Raw genomic sequence first — 21,840 nt, forward strand, 5'->3', positions numbered from 1 at the left:
TTTTACTCTTGTAGTAGAATAAATAACAAAGAAATTTTTTTATTATTATTATTTGTAGTTTTGACAATAAAGAAGAAATGATCCTCTTTCCAGTTATGGGGTGTCAGAAACATTATCACTTCTTCATTCTTATCAATCTTGAGGCAAAGGTCAAGAGTAGCAATGACACCAATTGTTATTCCAGAATCTCATCCTCCAGTTTAGCCTGAGGTTTTATGGCAATGAATATTTCATATTTTTTATGTAGTTGTCCGTAAAATTTTATTTCATTCATCTTTTCTTACAGCATGAATTTCATATTAGTTTTTCTTTTGATAATATTGGGCCTAATGGATTTAGGTGCAGAAAAAGTAATTTTACCAGATGGAAGAATTTTTGTTATACCAGATATAGAAAGTTACAAATATATTTTACATAATGAATCACCATCTTCTTTAGAACTTTTTTACATTTTGCAAGAAACTCAATCTAAATCAGCAGTATTGTGCCCAAAGGGTTATTTTATAATTGAGGTAAGTTTTGAGGGGGAGGATTCTATAAACAAATTATTTGCTCAAGAATGTGTTCATTTAATTTTAAAATTTATTATCTTCATAGATAAATCAAGAATTGGTTGTTAACCAGGGTGTTACTCTTTCTGAACCTGATATTACTCTTAAACATAAAGCATCATTGCTACAGCCAGAACTATCAGGTACAATTTTGTTTAAACTGTTTATTTAATCCTGTGGAATATAACTTCATAATATTCTTCAAGTTTTTACTATGCCCAGTTTAAAAATGTTAACAAAAGTGTTTCTTTTGTCTTTCATTAAAAAATTCTTCAACCTAAAATTGGAAATAAATTGAACAAAATCTCAGATTGTTTTTATTATCAAGATTTTATAAATGTCAGTTTTCCATCTTTATGATTGTAATTTATTTTATTTGGGATTTTCTTTTATTTAGAGTGTTAAAAACATGCTTTTTCAATCAAGTAAAATAAAATACAAATAAAATATTTGTTGATTTAAATCTATTTTTTGTTATTTTATTGAACCAGTGGAAGAAGGACCATCAAAGCTTTTACCATAGTTACATTTTTAATACTGGTTATTTAATATGAAATATTTAAGAAATTTGAAGTTTTAGTACATATTATTTGTACAAACACAGATGCTGTGTAAATGAAATGACAATTATTATCGATAATACATCCATAAAATTATCTTCTGAATGTTGACTAGAATAATTTAGATTTATTCTCCTATACATTTAGTAAAGCTGTTATATTTTGCTATTTTTATGCAGTAATTTCATTTCATTCCTAACAATAAAAATGTTATAATTTGTCCTCAATCTTAAATAAAAATAATGCAAAGTTTAGTCAGTAGATGGAGTAAGCATTGCCATAGCCCAATCTTTGTCTGAATTAACCAACTTATTAAATTGACTCAAAAGCGACATTAGTTACAAATGGGCTATTAGTCTCAAATTGGCATTTTGCGCTGAAACACTTTAAATGCTGTATCACTTTTCAAATTGTTGCCATTGTTATCCTGTTCAAAGATAGTGAAGTAACCACTTGACAAAGGCCTGCATATTATCACCTTGTGTTATATTTAAAGAAATTAAATAATGAAGAATCTGCATGAATATGTTTCTTGCACTGTGAAAAAAAAAAAAACAATGATAACCTAGAGCAATCTAATTTTGAATAATGTAGTCCTCCACCTGGAAGCATGAATTTTGAATTTCAAATTTGTTTTATTGTGTTTTTCATAATTAGTAATACTTTCACAAATTTTTTATTAACAAACTGAATTACTTCAAAGTGAACAGTGGCAACACTGTACAGGAAAAAAACATTTTTGTCTCCAGCACGTAAAACTGCCTATAGGAAATTCTAAATGTATGTTGTTTTTAAATCTTTTGTGATTTTGCTGTTGAATTGAATTTTATGTGGCATAAGTGCCAAGAACAGAATATGTAATAAATAAAGTAAACACACAAAATGTTAATAATAAAGAAAAAAAAAAGTTTTGTAAAACCATTTTAATATGATGAACTGAGGAAAAAAGCATAAAAATGTGTGTCAATGCTTAATGCTGCATCAGGAATTCTAGACATATACTGCTATGTTGTAATTTTGGTGTTGAATAAAGTGCAAAGAAAATGAGGCTTAATAATAAGGCTAAACGAACAAAAAAGAGCGGGTTAGTAAGAGCAGACTAGTAGACTGTGAGCACAGAAAACAAACTCTTTTGAATGACCATTAGCATCTGAATTTCTTTTAATGTAATTTATTGTTTAAAATAGAAATACTGTGAGATGTAATTTTCAAATAATGAACCAAACTATATTATGCATTTTTTAGCTGGGTCCCCATTCACTTGTAATGTGATGAAAATTAATGAGTATGGATCAGTGCTCTTGAATGATAAAAAGTTCATGTTTTAAATAATACATTTTAAGGTTAGGTTAAGATTCACTATATTAAATATGAAGGTTATTTTTAAGATTTAATATAATCACTGCAGAAAATATTCTCCCTTTCCACATCTAATATAACTTTAAAAACCTATAGCTCTCTTCTCCTATTAGTGGACTACTCTTCGCTTATCACCTTAGAAATATAATTTGTTTTCAAATAAATAGAGTAATTAAGAAGTTACATTATGGTCTTCTAATAAATAACTGTTACTGATGTTTTTTCAGTCCAATGTAATATAAAGCTCCTCTGGTTTATTTTGAAATAAAAGATTAGGGATAGACATGGTTATGCACATTTTATAGCGCTGGGCAGCATCTGTGCTCATGTGAGGAAGTTGTGGTAAGTGCACATACAACTAGTACTATGGTTGCTGTTAATCAGTTGTTTCAGTTGCCAGTATGGGTAAAACTTCTGATTTGGGCAGCTTCAATCTCGGACAGATAGTAAGCACTCAACGCATGGGCCATTCAATTTCCAAAATCCTCAGCAGGCTAGGATTTTCAAGGTCGACAGTGTCAAGAGAATACACAAATGGGGGGGAAAGAACTAGCCATTGGCCAAATTGCAAAGGACAATTAACCTAGAACAAGTGTGAGACAGCTCAGCTATATTGTATGTAATCAATGAAGCCAAAAATAAGCTCTAATTACCACCCAGCTGAATCAGGGTGACAGTCGTACAGTCAGTAAAAGGATTGTGCAACGCTCGCTTCACCATATGGGCTTTGGAAGCCATAGACCCACGAGGGTACCTTTGCTGAATGCATGCCATCGAGTTGCACTTCTTGCCTGGGCAAGAGAATAGATGCTAGTGGACTTGAAATGAGTAGCAAGGAGTGATAAGTCTCGATTCCGACTAATTAATACTAATGGGAGGCTGAGAATATGGTGTCAGACTCATGAAGTCATGAATCCTGTAAGGCAGAATGGAACTGTACAAGGCCATAGTGGCTTAATCATGGTATGGGATGTTTTCTCTTGGCAGTGTTTGGGATCTTTGGTACTTATACCAAACTCCCTCAATATGATTCGGTACGTAGAGTTGCTGGATGATCCATTTATGATGTCCTATCATTCACACGGAAGTGTAGTTCCCAGCAAGATAACTGCACCTCTCACAGGTCCCAGATGGCTACTGCCTGCTTGGATGAGCGTTTTAACTTCTCTGTCATAAATTGACTACTTAAAAGCCCTGACTAAAATTCTACTGAGCATCTTTCGGACGTTTTGAGAAAGGTTTGAAACCTCACCATACAACACTAGCATCTTTTCCTAAATTATGGACAGCTGTATCCAATGTTTGGCAAGCCATTCCCGTAGAATGCTTCCAAAAACTTATTGAATCTATGCTTCGTCATTTGGCAGCCAGAGGAGGCCCAACTCATTATTGACTAAGTATCCCTCAGTGGCACTTCAGTGTATTTATTATGATTGATATACTGTTATAAATTCCTTTTGCAGAATGAACAGTTTTCTTCCCCTGGAGTATGATATATCTTTTAAAAATTCCTCTTTTTTAAGTATTAAAACGCATATTTTCTTGTGCCATGGTAATAAACAAGGATGAATTAATTATTTTTATTCTAGTCTTAATTATTGCATTGTGTTTCATAGTATTAAGTTGATAAGTATTTATTATATTTGGTTTGTAGAAGTCATCATTGGAATAATTATTTTATTTTACTGTAGTGTCCCAGCAAGGATTAAAATTACCGTAGCAATGGCTTACTTATATTAAGGAAAAAATAAATAAATAAAACTTTTTGTACTAAGGATGATTTCATTTCCATAACACACTTTTGATTTTATAATTATTATTTGAAAAATAAGAGCCTTGAGTATATAATATACAAATTTCTCCTCGTGTTATAAATTTTTTAGATCATTCCTGTAATAGGATAATGTGTGGCAAGCAGTTTTCTCTAGAAAGATATATACACCAACTTAATAGTTTCAGCAGGAAAATATTATATTAATCTTACTGTGGTAATTTTTTTTAAACGTCATCTCGTAGTTAGTTGTTTGAATAAACAAAGAATGAGAATAGAATGGCTCATTTTTAAAATATTTATTGACAATAATTTGAAAACAAGGTCACTATTAGAAGAGATAAGAACAACATATTTAACTTGGTGATGGTTAGTAAGCAAATTTGATGCAAATATCTTTTGGTAAAAAAATTGCTTAGCATATATTGTCCTGTAATGGAAAAACTTCAGTTTTCTTTACAAAAAGTAAGTATGTTGGGTTATTGAAACAAGTTTCAATTGTATAGTGGATATAATATTACTAGTTTATATTACATTATAAAATTTTACTAGTTATATTTTATACTTATATTTTACTAGTTAACTGCTTTAATTTCATTTGCATTCTAATCCATAATTTTGTCTTCAGAAAGTCACAGAACAGCTCCATGTCCAACTATCTATGATTGCTTAGGCTATCAAGCATGTCTTTTCAAGTTCAGCAATGAATTTTGTCAGCGTGATCCGGTATGGTCAGTAAGAAAAATCGTGCTCTTGACTGTTGTATGCATGCGAGATGACATGCATATTGTTCCATCACAATTCCAGAAGCAGAAAAATTTTGTCCTCCATATACTTTATAAATTAGAAAATGATGAGGCAGGTATTACTGAACAAAAGGATTATTCTCTGGTAAATATTCAACATGTGGAATTACCTGAAGATTTGGTATTTAGTGGACAGTGCTCATTGCCTCAGACAGCCACTCAAATTGAAGGGTATAAATTTTCTAAAGTTCTTTGATTGTTTTCACTTTGCTGTAATTATTTTTTATTGCTGTTGAAGATTTTATAAGCAGTCTTTAATTTTCTCGGATAAGTTTTCTAATTTTAATTATTGTCCTGCTTTAAGAGAATGTATTCAGAAGTATCCTTAAGTATTAAAGCATTATTACACATTTTGAAATTTAAAACAAGTTTCATGTTTGAAATTTTAAATTTATAAACAAATGGATAATGAAAAGTTGTTCTTAAAATACCATTCAATTAGGATTCTGAAATTTTATTGTGGCTTAATAAATTAGTGAACTTGTATTTATACTAATACCTATTTAAATAATTAAGAATATTTTTTATTTTTGAATACTTATTTAAGATCTTTATTTTTCTGCTTTTCAAATCCTACTGGGCCTAAGTTCGAGGGCAGCTATTTTTTATTATTTCTTTTAAATTACAGTCCTACTGTGGCTTAAATTAAAAGTAATGCAGAATTTTGATTTTTTTCCGCCTAAATGCATTCTATTTCTCATTTTACACTGGTAAAATGTAAATTCATTTGTAATTCTGGCAGTTTAATTTAAAACAAGGCTTTGATATGTAGATCTGAAGAATACAAATCCCTGTTGGATTCCTGAATCTGTACAAATATATGTATTTTTAAACATTTCAAGAGCAGAGTGTATTGTTTTTATTTAACTAAACTATATTAATACAAGTTTTTAAGGCTAAAATTATTGTAAAATAACTATTTTCATGTTAAATTAGCTTAAAATAATAATAATTTATATTGTACTCAGAAGGGAGATTAGCAGCCGAGCGGCAAAGACGCTGCACCCTGGTAGTTCGGTCCAAGGTTCAAATCCCGCGAACGGGCTGGCTGCATGGGCGTTTTCATGGTTTTTCCCATGTGTAATGGGTATACGAGCCAGTTTCCCTTAGAAACTCCTCCACAAAGACACCCCTCATGTGCTTTGCCATAATTAAATAATCCAATCCAGATGGCAGATTACAATTTACATACAGCCCTTGTACTCATGTCATTCAACAATGGGTATAGAATTAATCGCCAAAGGTACAACAGCTGCCATATTCCTAATTATTGGCTAGAACTAATAATATCCTTATGAGATCCTACCAGAATCTGAGAGGGATAACTGGTACTTTGCAGGATATTTAGTTATTTATGTGAAGGTAATTAATTAGAAATGTATTGCTGCTTTACAAGTTATTCAGTTAATTAAGAATATTGTTACTTTGCAAGTTAATTAATTAGGGAATATTGATGTTTTGTAAATTTTTTTAATTATGCAGGAGGTATTACTAGGGAGTATAGTTGCTTTTCCAGTTTGTTAATTAGATAAGAAAGATTTATTGGGAGGCATCTGTAATTCATTTTGTTATATAATTGCTAAAAGTTAATTATTGTGGCTTAGTGCTTCACATTTGCAATATCTCACAGTCACTTGTGATAATTTTCAGGTACTTTGAGACTCAGCATTGGTTGCATATGCCATCTCTGATCCTCAGTTCCAAACAGTAAGCAACTATTATATCACTTTGGCAATGGTGCTAGCTAATTTGTCTTTTGGACTAGTTCACTTCTCTTACACCTATGATGATGATTCTCTCTAAATCTAGCAATTCTTCCATAAAATGAAGACTTATCTCAAAGATCATTATTTTAGTAGCATCAAAGAGAATTAAAAGATGTAACTAGAGACTTTAATAATATTCTAAGAGATAAGTTATGCTAAGGAATCAAGCAACTGTACAAAAGTGCCAAGTGTTGTCTGCTTGGTCGCATATGGGCTATATGTGGTGATCATGATAATAGCATCTTTTCTCTAGTTTTTAGGTTGAAATTTTTGAAGACAGCTTATTTTGTTGTATATAATAAATATTTATAATGTATTGTTACATTCATCTAATACTGACATGGAATTGATTGATAAAAAGTCACAAACTTATCAAATTAAATTTCTGCTTGTTTCAACAATGTGATTTAGATGTCAGGGGAAAATTACCCATGATCTAATCTTTCATTTTAAGTATAATTTTTTAGCACTTTTTGTCACTACCAAATGCAATCAATATTTGGAGAGATGATGATTTAAAATAATAACAAATATAATAGCATCATAGCTGCCTATTCAGTAGGTTTGATTTTGAAATGATGGCAAGTTAGTAATCATAATAGCTAATGTAGATATTAGAAGGTATTAATTTTTTTTATTAATGTAGCTTCTGTTTATCTTGATCCTGTTATCTATTTTCCAAAAAATAATATTATAATTAGTCTCATATTGGTACATTATTATTCAACAATTTGATATTTCCAATTATTTGTTAAAGTCTCATATGTTTTTGTAGCTTATTTGGAATTTTATTTTAGTTATTTTGGAAAATGTGATGAAGTGCCTTTGCCTAATGAAGATATTGCTGTAAAGATGTGGACCATTTTAGGAAGGTGGGAATTTCAAGTAATTAATTTCAAAATTTTCTTCATTCTTAAAAATATCTCATATTTTTATATGTAAAATGTACATTTCCAGGACAAAATCAAAAAACTGTGCAGAGGAATTGAAGCAAGTGTTCTGTGCTTTTCAGTACAACAAACAAGGACTTTGCATACCACCAATGTATCATAATAATAAGGTAGTTTAAAATGTTCTGCTTTCGAAAGTGTTTATGATTATTACTTTTTATTTACAATTTCTTATTTTATTGCAGACAATTTAATTTTTTTCAAAGTTTGTAAAATAAATTTCGGCTACTTGTTAAAGGTTTTCATCTTATATGTATAAATTCTATGTGTACAGTTTCATATTTTTAATCTAGTACTTTTTAGTACAACTCTGTGAGCTAATTATTTTTGTAATGGTTGATATTTTATTCAGATATATTTTTTTAACTCATAGTATGAAGCTATAATTCTTTAGAAATTCCTTTATAAAGACCTCTGTGTTTGGATGGGATAGTTTTATAAGCTTATATGAAAATTATTTTCATTTATTTTATAGGGTGGTAGGTTTTGCTACATTACAGGCATCATACCTTAGTGTTTCTGATTTTTGTTCACCCGATAATTAATTCAAATTTTGAACTAATTATAATGAACTAGAAAAATATTTTTTAAAATTCGTGAAAGCAAAATAAGTTAATGAAAAGTAGTGTGATATTTGTTTAAATATATAAATTCATAGTTAAATGTAAAGTATAATGAATTTGCTTACTGATTCTCTGAAAAGTGGCAACACTATGTAATTGAGACTCACTGTGCAACTGATTGAACCTTCTGCTGATAAGTTTTCCTACCTCACTCTCTTTTATTTATCTGTCACTTGCTACTTATATTTGACTTTGTGTTTTTCAATATCTTAAACATACTAATAATAATACTTTCTAAGAAAACTGAATTTTTTTGGTTGCACTATTAAAGCTTTTTTTAACTTACCACAGTTAAATTTTAGAAGCATGCCAGCCAGATGGTATAGTGGCTAGGGAAGCTTACTGCGGCCCTGAAAGGCCCGGGTTCGAATCCCAGAGAAGGCATGGATGTTTGTAAATGTATAGTGCCTTTGCAGCATGGGGCACTCTATGGCAAGTTGAAAGTCCTCTCCTGTAGTTTGGTGGGAAGGGGAGAGGGTGGAAATCTTCGGACCTCCCCCCCCCAACTCGGACCTCTGGTCCGAGTTGCTCTCCCTCAAAATTGGGGTGGAAGTTGAAGTTTAACCTCCTTGAGACTCTGGTAACCATTCTTCCTTGAAATTCATGGACAAGACGACAACATCAAATTTTAGAAGCATTAACCGCTTGCAGTAAGCTATTAATAAATGTCTTTAAATATCATGTAAATATGATTTCAAAGCTATTACTTCTCCTTGGCTCTTTAAATACTGATGAATAATTTCACTTGCTCTAATAAAATCAGCATTGTACCCAGATGTGATATTAATAAATAATACTTAAATAATAAAAAAATTATGTTACATGTAATATAGTTTTTTTTTTTTTAGAAATTCTTCACCAGCTGAACAACTAAAAACAAGAATGGAAGAAAATATACATAACATATCAAAAAAATTATGTTTATTAAAAAATCATCCATATTATAAATAAAAATGGAAGTTTCATGATAAATTTTGCATTCAAATTACTACAAATAAATTAATATTCTAACTTTTTCTATGCTTATATGCTGGGTAACTAATGTAACCCTTCTCATCATTTAACACATGTGCATATTTATTTTTTCTGTATAGGATTAGATTCCATTTAAAATAAAACTTCTAAATAATTTTTTAATATACATAAGGGGGAGGAAAAAATAACAAATTATTCCATGAAACTCGATGAACAGTACTAACTTATTTTTATTAGCATTCACTGTATTCTTAAAGGAAATATGAATATCATCAGAAATTTAAAACATAATAAAGTAAAATAAAATGAAGGGTGCCATGAAGGCAATATTAAGTTACATAATTCTTGTAGCTCCTACATTTAAATAGATTCATATAATAATTAAAAAACCTTGGATAAAAGTTATTAAGTACATTCAGCAAAAGAATATCAAATAGATTTTTATATCAGTGAACTGAAATTTATTGTAATTGTTTTAAAATTAGTAAATTCAGATTATACTTCAAAAAACTTAATTTTTATAGAAATGCAAGCTAAAAAATAGTTATCATATAAGAATTTTTAGAGTTACATCTTAAATTCTAAGAGCGATAGCTTGCTGTAGAGGTCATATACTTCAATTAACATTTTTTAATTATTATTATTAATATTGGGGGGATGTGCAAAAAAGAGACATGATGTTACTCTAAAGAAATAATATCAAACAAAACACTTCTGTCTTTTCATAATTTAAAAAATTAATTATAGTATTTCACAGATTTCATTTACATGCAATTATTTGTATGTACACTTTTTAAAATTTTGCACATAAATATTGCAAGTATTATTATAAATGAGATCTTGAACTGTAAGCAAAATTAACACAGATCTTATCAAATTCAGTTTGATTAAAAGTAAGTTAAATAGTTCACATTAATTAACTAAGATAAAAAATTAAGCAAATTAAAACTGGTTTAGAACATCACTTAAGATTTCAACAAAATCAGAACATTCTTTTCAATTAGGCTACGTCAAGAACATGTTAAATATTTGTTTTCATTATTAATATAATTTCTTTAGTATTAATCAATACACATAAAAATTATTCTCTTTTAAACAATCCTAATTTATTAAATATGTTTTTTGGGGGGATATGTAACATTTTAAAAATTCTTTACACCGGTATACGCATCTGATTCTTAGGTTATCTTTACTTATTGCTTGAATTATGTGCCCAGCATGATTTTCTGTCAGCATTTGATCTAGCATATGGTAGAATGAAGAGTTCAAAATGTTTTATCCAATGGAATGCACTTCGAGAAATTGGATAATGTGTTAGCATTTATTAGTGGCTGGCAAAGTTTGATTATTTAAGGTTATACCCTTCTAAGAAGTTTTCTCTATTTCTTTGCATTTATGCAATGCATCAGGTGATGGCAAAAATAAATCTCCACTGTTCTTTCCATAATTAAGAAGGGAAGGTTGATTTCTTCTTTGGCATGCAGAGCCAAAATGTATTTATTCTTCACAGTTTAATTAGTTTCTAAGTTCACTAATCTAACACTCACTTTCTCAATTCCAATGCTACTTTTATGAACAGTACCTTCCTTATAGAGGGAAATATAAAAATGAAACTAAGAAAAACTCTTATGTATAATTTTTTTTAAAATTATTTAAATAAATTCTTAAAAAAATAAACATTTAGACTTCATTCTAAGTTAAGAAATAATAATAGAAGCATTAAAAAAGACCAAGTTTTGAAGCTTCAGAGCTTTTTTTATTAATATTTTGCATGATTTTATTAATATTTTGCATTAGTGATTAACATAAACATTTATGTTAATTAGGTTTTTGAATTTACTTTCAGAATTTTGCACGTTTAATAAAACAATTTGATCAAAAGTTAATGAACTCGCATACTGAATTCAGAACTCTTATGTTATCAGGAATGGATTCAGAAGTGTATATATGTGCATATATGTGTGCATGTGTACATATATGCATGCATATGTATATATATGCATACATGAACACATACACACACATGCCTACATACATACATTTCTGAATCCAGTCCCAATAACAGAAGATTACTCTGAACTATTTAAAATATAAAAATCGACTTTCCTCAAACAGATTTATGTTGTAAAAAGATTTCATATTTATTGTCTAAAAATATGAATTTTAATAAATTTAACCCAAAACTAGTTTTAAATAATTTAAATTATCCACTTAATTTGCTCATAATTTTCATTTTGAAATAATAATAATTCAACCATGTAACAAAATATTATTTTATGTATAATATTCATTAAAAAGTTAAGAAATTTAAGCATGCTGTTGAAATAATTTTATATTCATATCACCTAACATTATCTTATATCCAGCATAACTATAAACAAATATTTTCAATACAAAACTAAATCTAAGTAATTTAACATGAAAGAAACAATTCAAATGGAAAGGAAAAGAAAAATATGGAGTACTTTGGAAGTAAAAAAAACTAAATACTTCTAGAGACTTAAACCATTGGCTTTTTATGCTTCAGCTCTTCCTGAACATCCAGTTGCAGAGGAACAAACTATTGTATCATTTTAAATTTAAAGCATATCAAATTTATTGTCAAGTATACCATTGACACTAGGATATCAAACTCCTATTATAATGAGGAAGTGAACAAGGGATGACAAAAGAAAGAGACTATGGGGTGATATCTGAGCTGTACATCTGTTTCTGGTCTCCAGTTGAGGGAAATGTCTACTCCATTTACTTCTTACCTCCATGGGCAATACTGGCACATGTTGCTATTATTTGGTGCATTGCTGAAACTTTTTAATAGTTCCTACATTTTTAGTGCTGTAGTCTTCCAACTGTATTCTGTGTGGGTTCCAAATACCATAACTCCATTAAATCAAAATTTAAAAAATATGTATATATATTAATACCATGCGGACTGCACAGCTAATGTGTAAAATAAATTTATATTCATTCTTTATTTCCATTGTTACCCAAATTAATATTAAATATTTTTTATGATTAAATTGTAATTAAATACTGTTTTTCTTTTCACACATGCCATATAAAATGTATGTGATTTATTATATTTTCAGTGCTTTTTTAGCATTTATTTTGCTGAAAATTATAAGAATTTAAAAAAAAATAGTAATAATAATTTTACAAAAGAGGATTGTAGCTTTAAGGGTTCTTCAAGTTGACAAAGCTTGAAGATCTCTTTTCTGGTGGAAATATGAAACAGTGTATGTGCAACCCATAGAAATAAATTTTATGGCATCTATTTTGATAGTTTCCTGCAAAATAGCTAACCCTGCAGGTCGGACTGATTTGCATAGTGTGACAGACAATGCATATGATGCATTTTTTCCTGCTTATGAAAATTTTCTGGATATAATGGAAGTAGGGCTTCTTTTAGTGTGTGATATGAATTAGCAGATTGAATAGGTTATATTCAATTAATTAAATAATTTTAAATGCCTAAGAAATTTAAGTAATTATTATTCATATTTTTAATTGGTTTTTTAACTGATTTATTTAATTATTTAGCAACAACTTTATTTTAATTATTTATTTTTAAAATTATTTTGACTTGTAGCTAAGTATTTAGTTGTTCATTTGAAAAGTGATACTAAAATTTTTTAAATACAGAAGTGTTTTAAGTCCTGTTGTGGCAAATTGCTTCGTATTGACTTCTAAGTTTTTTGTTTTTTTATTATTTATTTATTTTTTTTATTGCGTTTACATAGAATTAATCTTTATTTAAAGAGAGTAATTTGTTTGTAACTTTCAAACTTGCATGCTTACATGTTGGGTAGGATCGTGTTCAGAGATCTGAATTTTGAAGTCAAATACTAACCATTGTAAATTTCTGCCTAGAGTGTATTTTCAAGCATTAATAAATTCTATAAAATTATTGCAAATAATTATAAATTATTGTAAATAATTTTATACAAATTATTTTTAATTTAAGGAAACAAATGGAGCCGTTATGAACCGTGAAAAGTTTTGACTCCTAAATTAATATTATTGAACTATTTTCTATGCGATCTGAATTGAAGTTCAAACAATTATTTCGGGTCTTTAATTGCAGTCATTTATTTTTCAGACTGAAAAAAATCAAAAAATTAGCAGAATGTACAATTTTCATGCTCTACCTAATCCTGGCTATAGAAGAAATGTGCTGCGTTATAAGCATTGTAAGTTCATATTTAGCCTTGTTTATCTTCTATATTTCAAGATAAACATTTTTGTACAAAAGTGAGTATTTATGCATAATTAAAGTTAATGAATTTTAATATTATACCTTGAATAAAACAACAATTCTAAGAGAAATTAATTAGGCTCAGACTAGTGTATAACTAATTGTGCATGGTTTTTTTATTTTGCACTTATTAGAAACTCCATTCACAACTTTTTTTTGTTTGTTTTTTACACCAAATGCATTATATTTTCTATGTTATATGAGCCACAATATAGTACAAAATAGTTCATAGTTTAATAACATAAAAATAATATAAAAGAATTAACATATCCAAATGTTTACTTAAAAATTAGTGTGATTTTTGACATTCAAAGTTTTTTCCCCGCTTTCAAATCAGGTTTTTAATTGCTACATGCTACTCTTAGGTGATAATTCTAAACCCTAGTTTCCATATAAAAGTTCATAAATAATTGATGTTAGAATAAGATGATTCGATGAAAAATGTTGACAAGAAAAATGCAAGTAAGCTTTGCACACACTCTCGTGCAGTCTTGTATTTCTAGACACTGCTTTGCAAAATTCAACTGCATATATAAACTTGCTCGCTACCCACAAGTCACGCCATTCCTGAGTGGTGACAGCTAGCGTGTAGGTCGTCGCATTTTGGATTTGCCTAATTTTCTCGGAGTTGACGCAGTCAAGTAGGCAGATTTTGAGCAATCCTTCCAATCGAATAAAACATTCCCTCTATGGAAAGAAGATTTTCTGCTGCAAGAAAGCAAAAACGATGTCAGAGACAGAGCTTAACATAGCCAGCATATCAAAAGATGAAGAAGAAGATGAGAAACATAAATATATAAAGAGAATGATTGAAAATCACAGAGTTGAAAAAGTACTCAGAGCTATAAATAAACTTCCCACCCCAACAAAGAAGGATGATGAACCGATGAAAGTAAACAAGAAGAATGGATTTCCCCAAGAAAAACAGCAAAAGTACCAGAAAAGGAAGCTCCGATGGAAATTGCAATTGAAAATAGATTTCACATGTTGGACTCAGCTGAAATCCCAAATGAAGGAGGAGAAAAAGATTGAAGACCCCCACCTCCCATATTATTACTTAAAGATGCAAAAAGAGTTTTACAAAATTTAACAGTCACTCAAACCTTTGTAAAGAAATCAAATGTTATTTTGGAAATGCATAAAAGCTAAAATTGTCTTTAAAGCTTCTATTTCGAGAAGAGAGAGTGTTGTATGACGTTCAGATGTCATACAACACTTTTTGCAGTAAGTCTTTTTTAATAATAATCGACTAATCAGATTATGCTCATTAAAGTATTTATCTTCAGTTTCTATTCAATGTTGCTCATATATTATTTAATAAATGACTTGTTTCTTACTTGTAGGAAAACTCTTTTAAAAATATGACTATATTACTGTGAAAAAGTGAAAATATGAGTTTTAATAATTCTTTATTAAATGAATTTCAGAATTTTGCAATCTAAAGAATTTAATTCATTAGAAAGCTTCAAAATAATAATACTTTATGACATACATTTTTAAGTGTAAAATTTAAATTATATATATATAACATTTGCAATGAAAGATAAATTGGGATTTTTTCCCTCCTGTTTGCTTTTATGATTCTCTGAGTATTAATTTTTCTCATTTATTAGTTTTATCTGAGCATCATAGTGAAGTGGTACCTGCACGCTTAGCCTTTTTGATAATGTGTCATGAAAGTGTTCCTGCAATTGTAAGATATATTTATGTATTATTCCTTTTTATTTTAATTACTTAAAAAAATTAATTATCAATAGTTTTTGTTTTGTTTTCGTAGATTGAGTTGCTGCATTCTATATACAGAGAACAGTATTTATATCTTATTCATGTGGATAAACAAGCAACTGAAATCAGAGAAGTAAGAATATTTAAGCAACTTTATATTTTACCTGAGACGATTTTTCTTCCAATGACTGAACATTTTTTAGTGGGGCTTTAATCAGAAATCACCAAATACATATTTCATTTCATTGTCTTATCACAAGAAACATAACACCATGGGGGGAAGCCAATACTACACTAGCAGGAAAGAAATTAAGGAGTAAAGTTTTTCTAAATACTGAGATCAATTAGAAAGAACTGCATGAGCTTGACATGTGATGTAATGGCAACTGAGCATAAACATGAACGTGGCTATTTATGCAAGAGACAGAAAAAAAACATTTTTAAAGCAGAACAGTTTTTTTATATTATTAATAGTGATATTTGTTTACAGAGGCCAGCTGTCTGGGTTTTTCTTCACATCCATTAATTCGTAGATTGCCAAATCTCCAGGTTTTCAGTTTTTAGCCTTTACTAAGTAAAATATTTCCCTTAAATTAATTAAATTTATTAAATTAATGAAACTTTAATTGAGCAAGAAGGTTCTCATAGAAAGTCCTCCATGAAAGCATCCCTTCCCTTAGCTAGATAGCCATAGTGTACTTTGCCATATTCAACTAGACCTCAAAACGTTAATGTACATAGCATTGTTTAAATAAATTTAGTAATTTACCATATATTCATGCAAACCAAAATAAATATAAACATTAATTGATTATTAAGTTAAATACAACGATAACTAAATAACATTGCTTGAATTGTCATAAGAACTTCTACAAATGCCTACAAGAGATTAAGCCAGTTCAGATCAAATAACGCCTTCGCGCCAGGTAGCACAAACACACGCTTATCGCGGAGGCCGGCAGTGTCTTATGCGAGCGTCTGCCCAGGGCCGGGGCCTTTTTTGCTATTAAGCCTAAATCCATGAAATTTCTGAAGTATCAACGCATTGTTTAATAATGCTGTATAGAGTATTTAAACGGTTTATGCTTTATAGATATTTTTATATATACTTTAATTACCTTATTTCTTGTTTAAATGCATATTTTACACATTTTATTTTCCTTACTCACCATTTTATGACTTTTAACATTATACATCTGAAAACTAAATATATTACTTAAAATTCTCTTTTCGTATGAAAAATTTGAAAACAGGGATCTACACACAGTCCTACGTTACATTCCTTGCACTCGTAATAACTCATTTGCCGTTTTGGAGGATTTTTCCGGGAATATGAACAAACGAAGCATCGTCGTCTCATTTTCTTATCAGTCTCTTCTGAACAAAGTTTTGGAAAATGTCTTTCAGTTAATCTGAGCGGATTTAATGATTCTGCTGATCTTGGTGTGGTATATTTAGAATCAATATCTGAAATATTTTGCATCATTTCTGCTATTTTATGCTCTGTTAAACATTTTTGACAGTTCGACATTGCAACGGTAAAAACAGAAAGAATTCACGTCTAACAAGATTTTCTAAAAACTGAACTGCAAACCAAAATACCCAACACTTTAGCGAAAATAAAACTTCTCTACTTACAATAAACAACTACCACGTGCGAATTTAAAGAGACGTCATAAATCACACCATTCGGAAACATTTATCTCCCCTTTTGTTTATATAATCAAAAACACGTGTATGTGAGTCATGCTTCTCTCACTTCGAGTAGAAGGTCTAATGTACATGTATCTGAAACCATATGAACATACAGTGCCATCTTGTGGCAGAAATTGTAGATTTTAAAACGTTCCAGGACACTGGCACAAATACGTGACAGTCGGGGCTGAACGGGAAAACACTCTGGCACGCCTGCATGTCAGCCGGGAAGTGAGTGTGTTCATTGCTGGCACGTAGACGTGACAGTCGGCGCGAACAGATTAATTATATTTTATTGCATTTAAAAGTACTTGGAGAGATTAAAGGTTACTTAAGTATTATCCTGTCAACCATGAAAAGTTTCTGCCATGAACGTTGGTGAACGTCCTACCAAAAGGTGCACCAATTGTTCCTGTATATTTCTGAGCCACGCATCTGTCTGCAAATCTCACAATATCTGCAATTTTCAGACTTTCTGCCCAATCCACCAAATAGCCACTGTGGCAGAAGCATTCAAGATGCTTTGTTTTTCTAAAAGGCTTTCATCAATTTCTACTATATTTTTAGTCTTCCAATTTTACTGAAATCGTTGAAATATGTACTCATAAAACACTATAAGTCCACAAGTCCCACAGATGTTTGTTCCAGTTCATTACTGTTTTATTGGCCATATCCAATTTTGCTAATTTTTTCCCCTTTTCAAAACATGTTAATTCTTTTGCTGAGCTATAAATGGAGTGCAGTCACAAATGTGATTCTACAGCCTTTGAACTTTTTTACTTCCATGTACAAAGTAAAAGAAATATTGTTGTCCTGAAAAATTTCAGGTATCATATTTCAATGAAAATATCCATTTTGACTGCGCTCAAATCCATTTATATGATGTTTTTGTGAGACATCTGTATGTATGGAGAGAATAAACGACTTTTTTCTCCAAACAGATTGAAAAATGGATTCAGAAAAGGTTTTTTTTCGTGACTTATGTGCATATGTATCTCACATAAAAACAAGTATCCTCAGAGTGTTGAAATTTTGTATTTGGCACTGCTACAGCATGTAATTGTGCATTTCCCTTTTTGGTTGGAATATGTGTATAAGTATATATATCCACAAAAAGTGTATAAGTATATATACATATATATATATATATATATCCACTCTGTTGCTCGTCTTAGTGAGCTCAGTTTTTTTTTATTCTTATATTATGGCAAATTTTGCTTTTTTTTGCTTTAAAACTTATTGAATTATGTTCCAGTTAAGGTTTTTATGCCTTTAGTAATTCTTCATTCAACTGTAGAATTATCAACAATTTAAAAGTTGCCTGTGTACTAATAAGCCTAATGAAACCGCCATTTCTTTACATTTGAAAACTCTTAGTAGAGTGGTGAATTAAGTCAATTTCTGCACCTTCAGTGTCTTTTTGTGGGGTGGAACCAAAAGTAAACTTTTAGTTTTGTGCACTGAAGCAAGAAATCTGCCTTCTTGCTGGTCGAATTGCTTGTTTTTGTATAGAAACTGTAATTTTAATTGTAAAAAAAATATATATATATTGTTTTAACTGTGTTTGGTGTTTTATATATTTTAACTGTGTTTGGTGTTTTATATGTTTTGTATTTTACAAATTTTAATGAAGATGTTTTGAGTTTTATGTATTTTTGCCTCGCCATGATGTGAGATCCAAAGTAATTGAATGAGAAATATATCTATAATGGTATTTGAAGAAATAAGTTTAAATGAAATGCAGCAAAAATGTGTATAGTTTAATAGGCTGTACAAGGAATTTTTCTATCCACATCATATTTTTTTTCCTGAAAATGCAAGAATAAAATATAGCAGAGTTAATTTATACCCTGTTCATAAAAAAAAAGTGATTTATCAAAAATCAATTGATGTTACATCAGATGAAAGTGCAGATTTTATGAGTATGTTTTGACATTATGCTTATCATAACTGACATCAAATCTCGCTGATTGGCAATAGTTTCACCATCTACAGAATAATACATAAGTACTAATAAAAACTTTCTTTCCCTAATCAGAATTTTTCAGTCTAAATATATAAGAAATTTTCAAAATGAAATTTTCCAAAGAACATAAAATGCAGAAAAACATAGTTAAATATTGTTATATTGTGCATCAAGATCATATTAGAAGTAGTTCAGTAACCTAAATCATGCATTTATCAGCTAAATAAATAATTACTCAGCACTATTCTAAATAAAAGCTTAAAATTTTATTATAGGGGGACTTTAAAATTATTAACTGTTATCATTACATTTTTATATGTTAAATATTCTCTGTTTATATATTAAATGTATTTAGATATATGTTTTATGCACTTGTAGGAACTCTTGTATATGCTTTCTGTGTCACATTTTAATGCAAAAAATATCTTTGTACTTCCACCGGAGCAATCTTTCACTTCATCATGGGCATCATACGCTATAGTCAGAGCTGAGCTGGAGGTAATATTACCTTATATCCCTATTTATTATGCAATCGCAGTAGTCTCTTCTAGATTTTTTTTACTATTTGTTAAATTTTAGATGATAGGTTTAAACATTACTATTGTAGCACTCTCTTGCTGATCCCTAATCTACCAGATACATTCATTATTCTTTACGTTGTTTTTATTTCACATACTTTCTGTTTATTCACATACCCCATCAAAAGTCATTAACTCATTGGTAATTTTGTGAATTGACAAAAAAGTGTTTAACTTATTTTATGTCTGATACATATTGTTCTCTTCATAAATGATAAAAAAGTAAGCATTTGGTGAGAAAAAGAAATTTTAGGAGAAAAAGGCAAAGCACATTTTACTTATATGTATGTATTTCCAGCTGATGATTAATATTCAGCAAAATTATGGCTAAATAAAGCATGTAAATCATGTATAATATTGCATTTGCATGTTAATCCAAAAAATGTGGCAATGCTGCCAAATGTTGAAACTGGGGGTGTAAATAATCAGAAAGTGCTGAATTCAGTAATCAGGCAACATTTTGTGTATATATAAATTTCAGATTTTTTTTTAAATATTTACATGATTAATAACCATGATTGTATTGGCTGTATGTTCTGCATAATTCATAAGTAACAAAACAGAAATAAAAAATATTTCATTTATAAAAACTTCCATATTTTTAACTAATTTTCATTTATCTATATGAAATATATTACATTCTAAAATATACAACGTATACACTTCATATTCTTATTTTTTTCATACTTGTTACACCATAAATAAAAAAAAATTAACTTCTGCCACAAATAGAAACAGATTTGAATAAACCATGAATCACAAATGGCAGTCATAGTTTAACAATTTTGCAAACATATGCCAAAATCGATTCTTTATTATTTCTTTATTATTACAACCTTAAATAAGACAAAGCTGTAGTTGAAAGCTGATGTTTCAAACTAAATTGCATAGAATTTTCGAAAGATGATTTAAATTATCTTATTTAACCCTCTGAGTGGTGCAGGTTTTTGGATCTGTCATGTAGACCTGTATTTAAACAACACTTATTAGCTAAATTTGTATAATCATTTATTCTAGTCTCTACTTTCATAATCTTACATTTGTTAAGATGGCATTTACGTTATTAAAGAAAGTAAGAAAGCAAAATATCTTATTATAAGCTAATATATACCAGGGGACTCGTGACCAGATAAAGTCGATCATACCCCTCAAAATTGTTAAAAAATAGAGTTATTGTTTAAAGTTATATTTGAATAATTAATAGTGTTAATTAAAAGCATATTTAGTACACATCCTCATATGTAAAAGAAATATATACATATGATGTAGTTTTTGCAGAAGATGAAACCAATCAATTCACCATGGTCAAAATGATAATAGATGTGATGCACAATACAGGCAGGTAATAAATGTTGTTAACTCTTGAACCGTATGAAGAACCTTGGAATCCTTGGCTAAGCATAATATATTTTTATTACTTGAGGATTTTGCTGTTCGAACACATACTGAGCACAGCCTAATGAGGCCGATCTGCTTCCAAAAATTTTAAATATGCACTCACATTTTTTAAACAATAGGGAAAGAAGGCAAAGTGAGAGATGGGACCTATTCAAGCAGCAACAGGCAAAAAAAAAATGTGAGGCATACTAACTGCATCATATCTATAAACCAGAAAATCTTTGTTTCAATGATGTGAAGTAATTTGCCTAAAGGTTTCTTAGTGCAGATAAATTATAGGGAAATAGTGATGTAACATACTGCACAAAAAATGTGCAAAGCATATAATTGAGGCGGAGATGTGTTTAATTAAAATTTATGAATTTGAAGGTTTATTGCCAGTTGGTTCCAATTAAGTTTAATAATTTTGTTTTATGCTTTACATCAGGGCTTCTTAAACTTTTGTCATTCACGACCCCATTTATGATTGCGAGTTTCTTGACGACCCCATACAAATATAAAAGAAAAATAAATTAATATTTTTTGATGATTTATTTATTAGGTAACAATATACATATACATATGAAAATATATAAGTTTAGAATTCGTTTTGAAACATACAAAAATCTAAAATTAAAAATTGCACAAAAAATTATAAAATTGTATTTATTATAGTTTCAAAAATAAAAGTGGATTCTGACCGTCTTAATTCTCTCGAATATATTCAAGTAGTTGCGTGGTAAGTATTAAATTAAAGTATAAGTAAAAAATTTAATGAGATGGATGTGCCTGTTTTTTATTGCATAACAAATCAAATCTTGGTGGAATGTTTGAAACTGCTGGACGTAAGACCTCTTCAACATTTTTTAACGCTGAACGATAT

At 29.4% G+C, this 21,840-nt stretch overlaps 1 protein-coding gene across 3 annotated transcripts in view; it reads left to right on the top strand.

Annotated features, from left to right (window-relative positions):
• Nucleotides 1–189: 189 nt before the first annotated feature.
• Nucleotides 190–21,840, top strand: part of LOC118182229 (uncharacterized) — a 52,270-nt gene continuing 30,619 nt past the window's right edge. Inside the window, exons 1-9 of one of the 3 annotated variants that reach the window (XM_035351552.2) lie at nucleotides 190–512; nucleotides 598–694; nucleotides 4,870–5,218; nucleotides 7,611–7,685; nucleotides 7,771–7,873; nucleotides 13,461–13,551; nucleotides 15,230–15,309; nucleotides 15,394–15,474; nucleotides 19,381–19,500. In XM_035351552.2, the coding sequence (XP_035207443.1) occupies nucleotides 288–512; nucleotides 598–694; nucleotides 4,870–5,218; nucleotides 7,611–7,685; nucleotides 7,771–7,873; nucleotides 13,461–13,551; nucleotides 15,230–15,309; nucleotides 15,394–15,474; nucleotides 19,381–19,500 (1,221 nt within the window). In that variant the 5' untranslated portion in view covers nucleotides 190–287. Of the gene's footprint in view, nucleotides 513–597; nucleotides 695–4,869; nucleotides 5,219–7,610; nucleotides 7,699–7,770; nucleotides 7,874–13,460; nucleotides 13,552–15,229; nucleotides 15,310–15,393; nucleotides 15,475–19,380; nucleotides 19,501–21,840 lie in introns of all 3 variants that reach the window. The other 2 variants (XM_035351551.2, XM_035351553.2) reach the window with 2 other exon arrangements.

This window comes from Stegodyphus dumicola, chromosome 2 (assembly GCF_044657685.1).
Source record: "Stegodyphus dumicola isolate Sdum_Otavi_A_Nest chromosome 2, ASM4465768v1".
NCBI lineage: Eukaryota > Metazoa > Arthropoda > Arachnida > Araneae > Eresidae > Stegodyphus > Stegodyphus dumicola.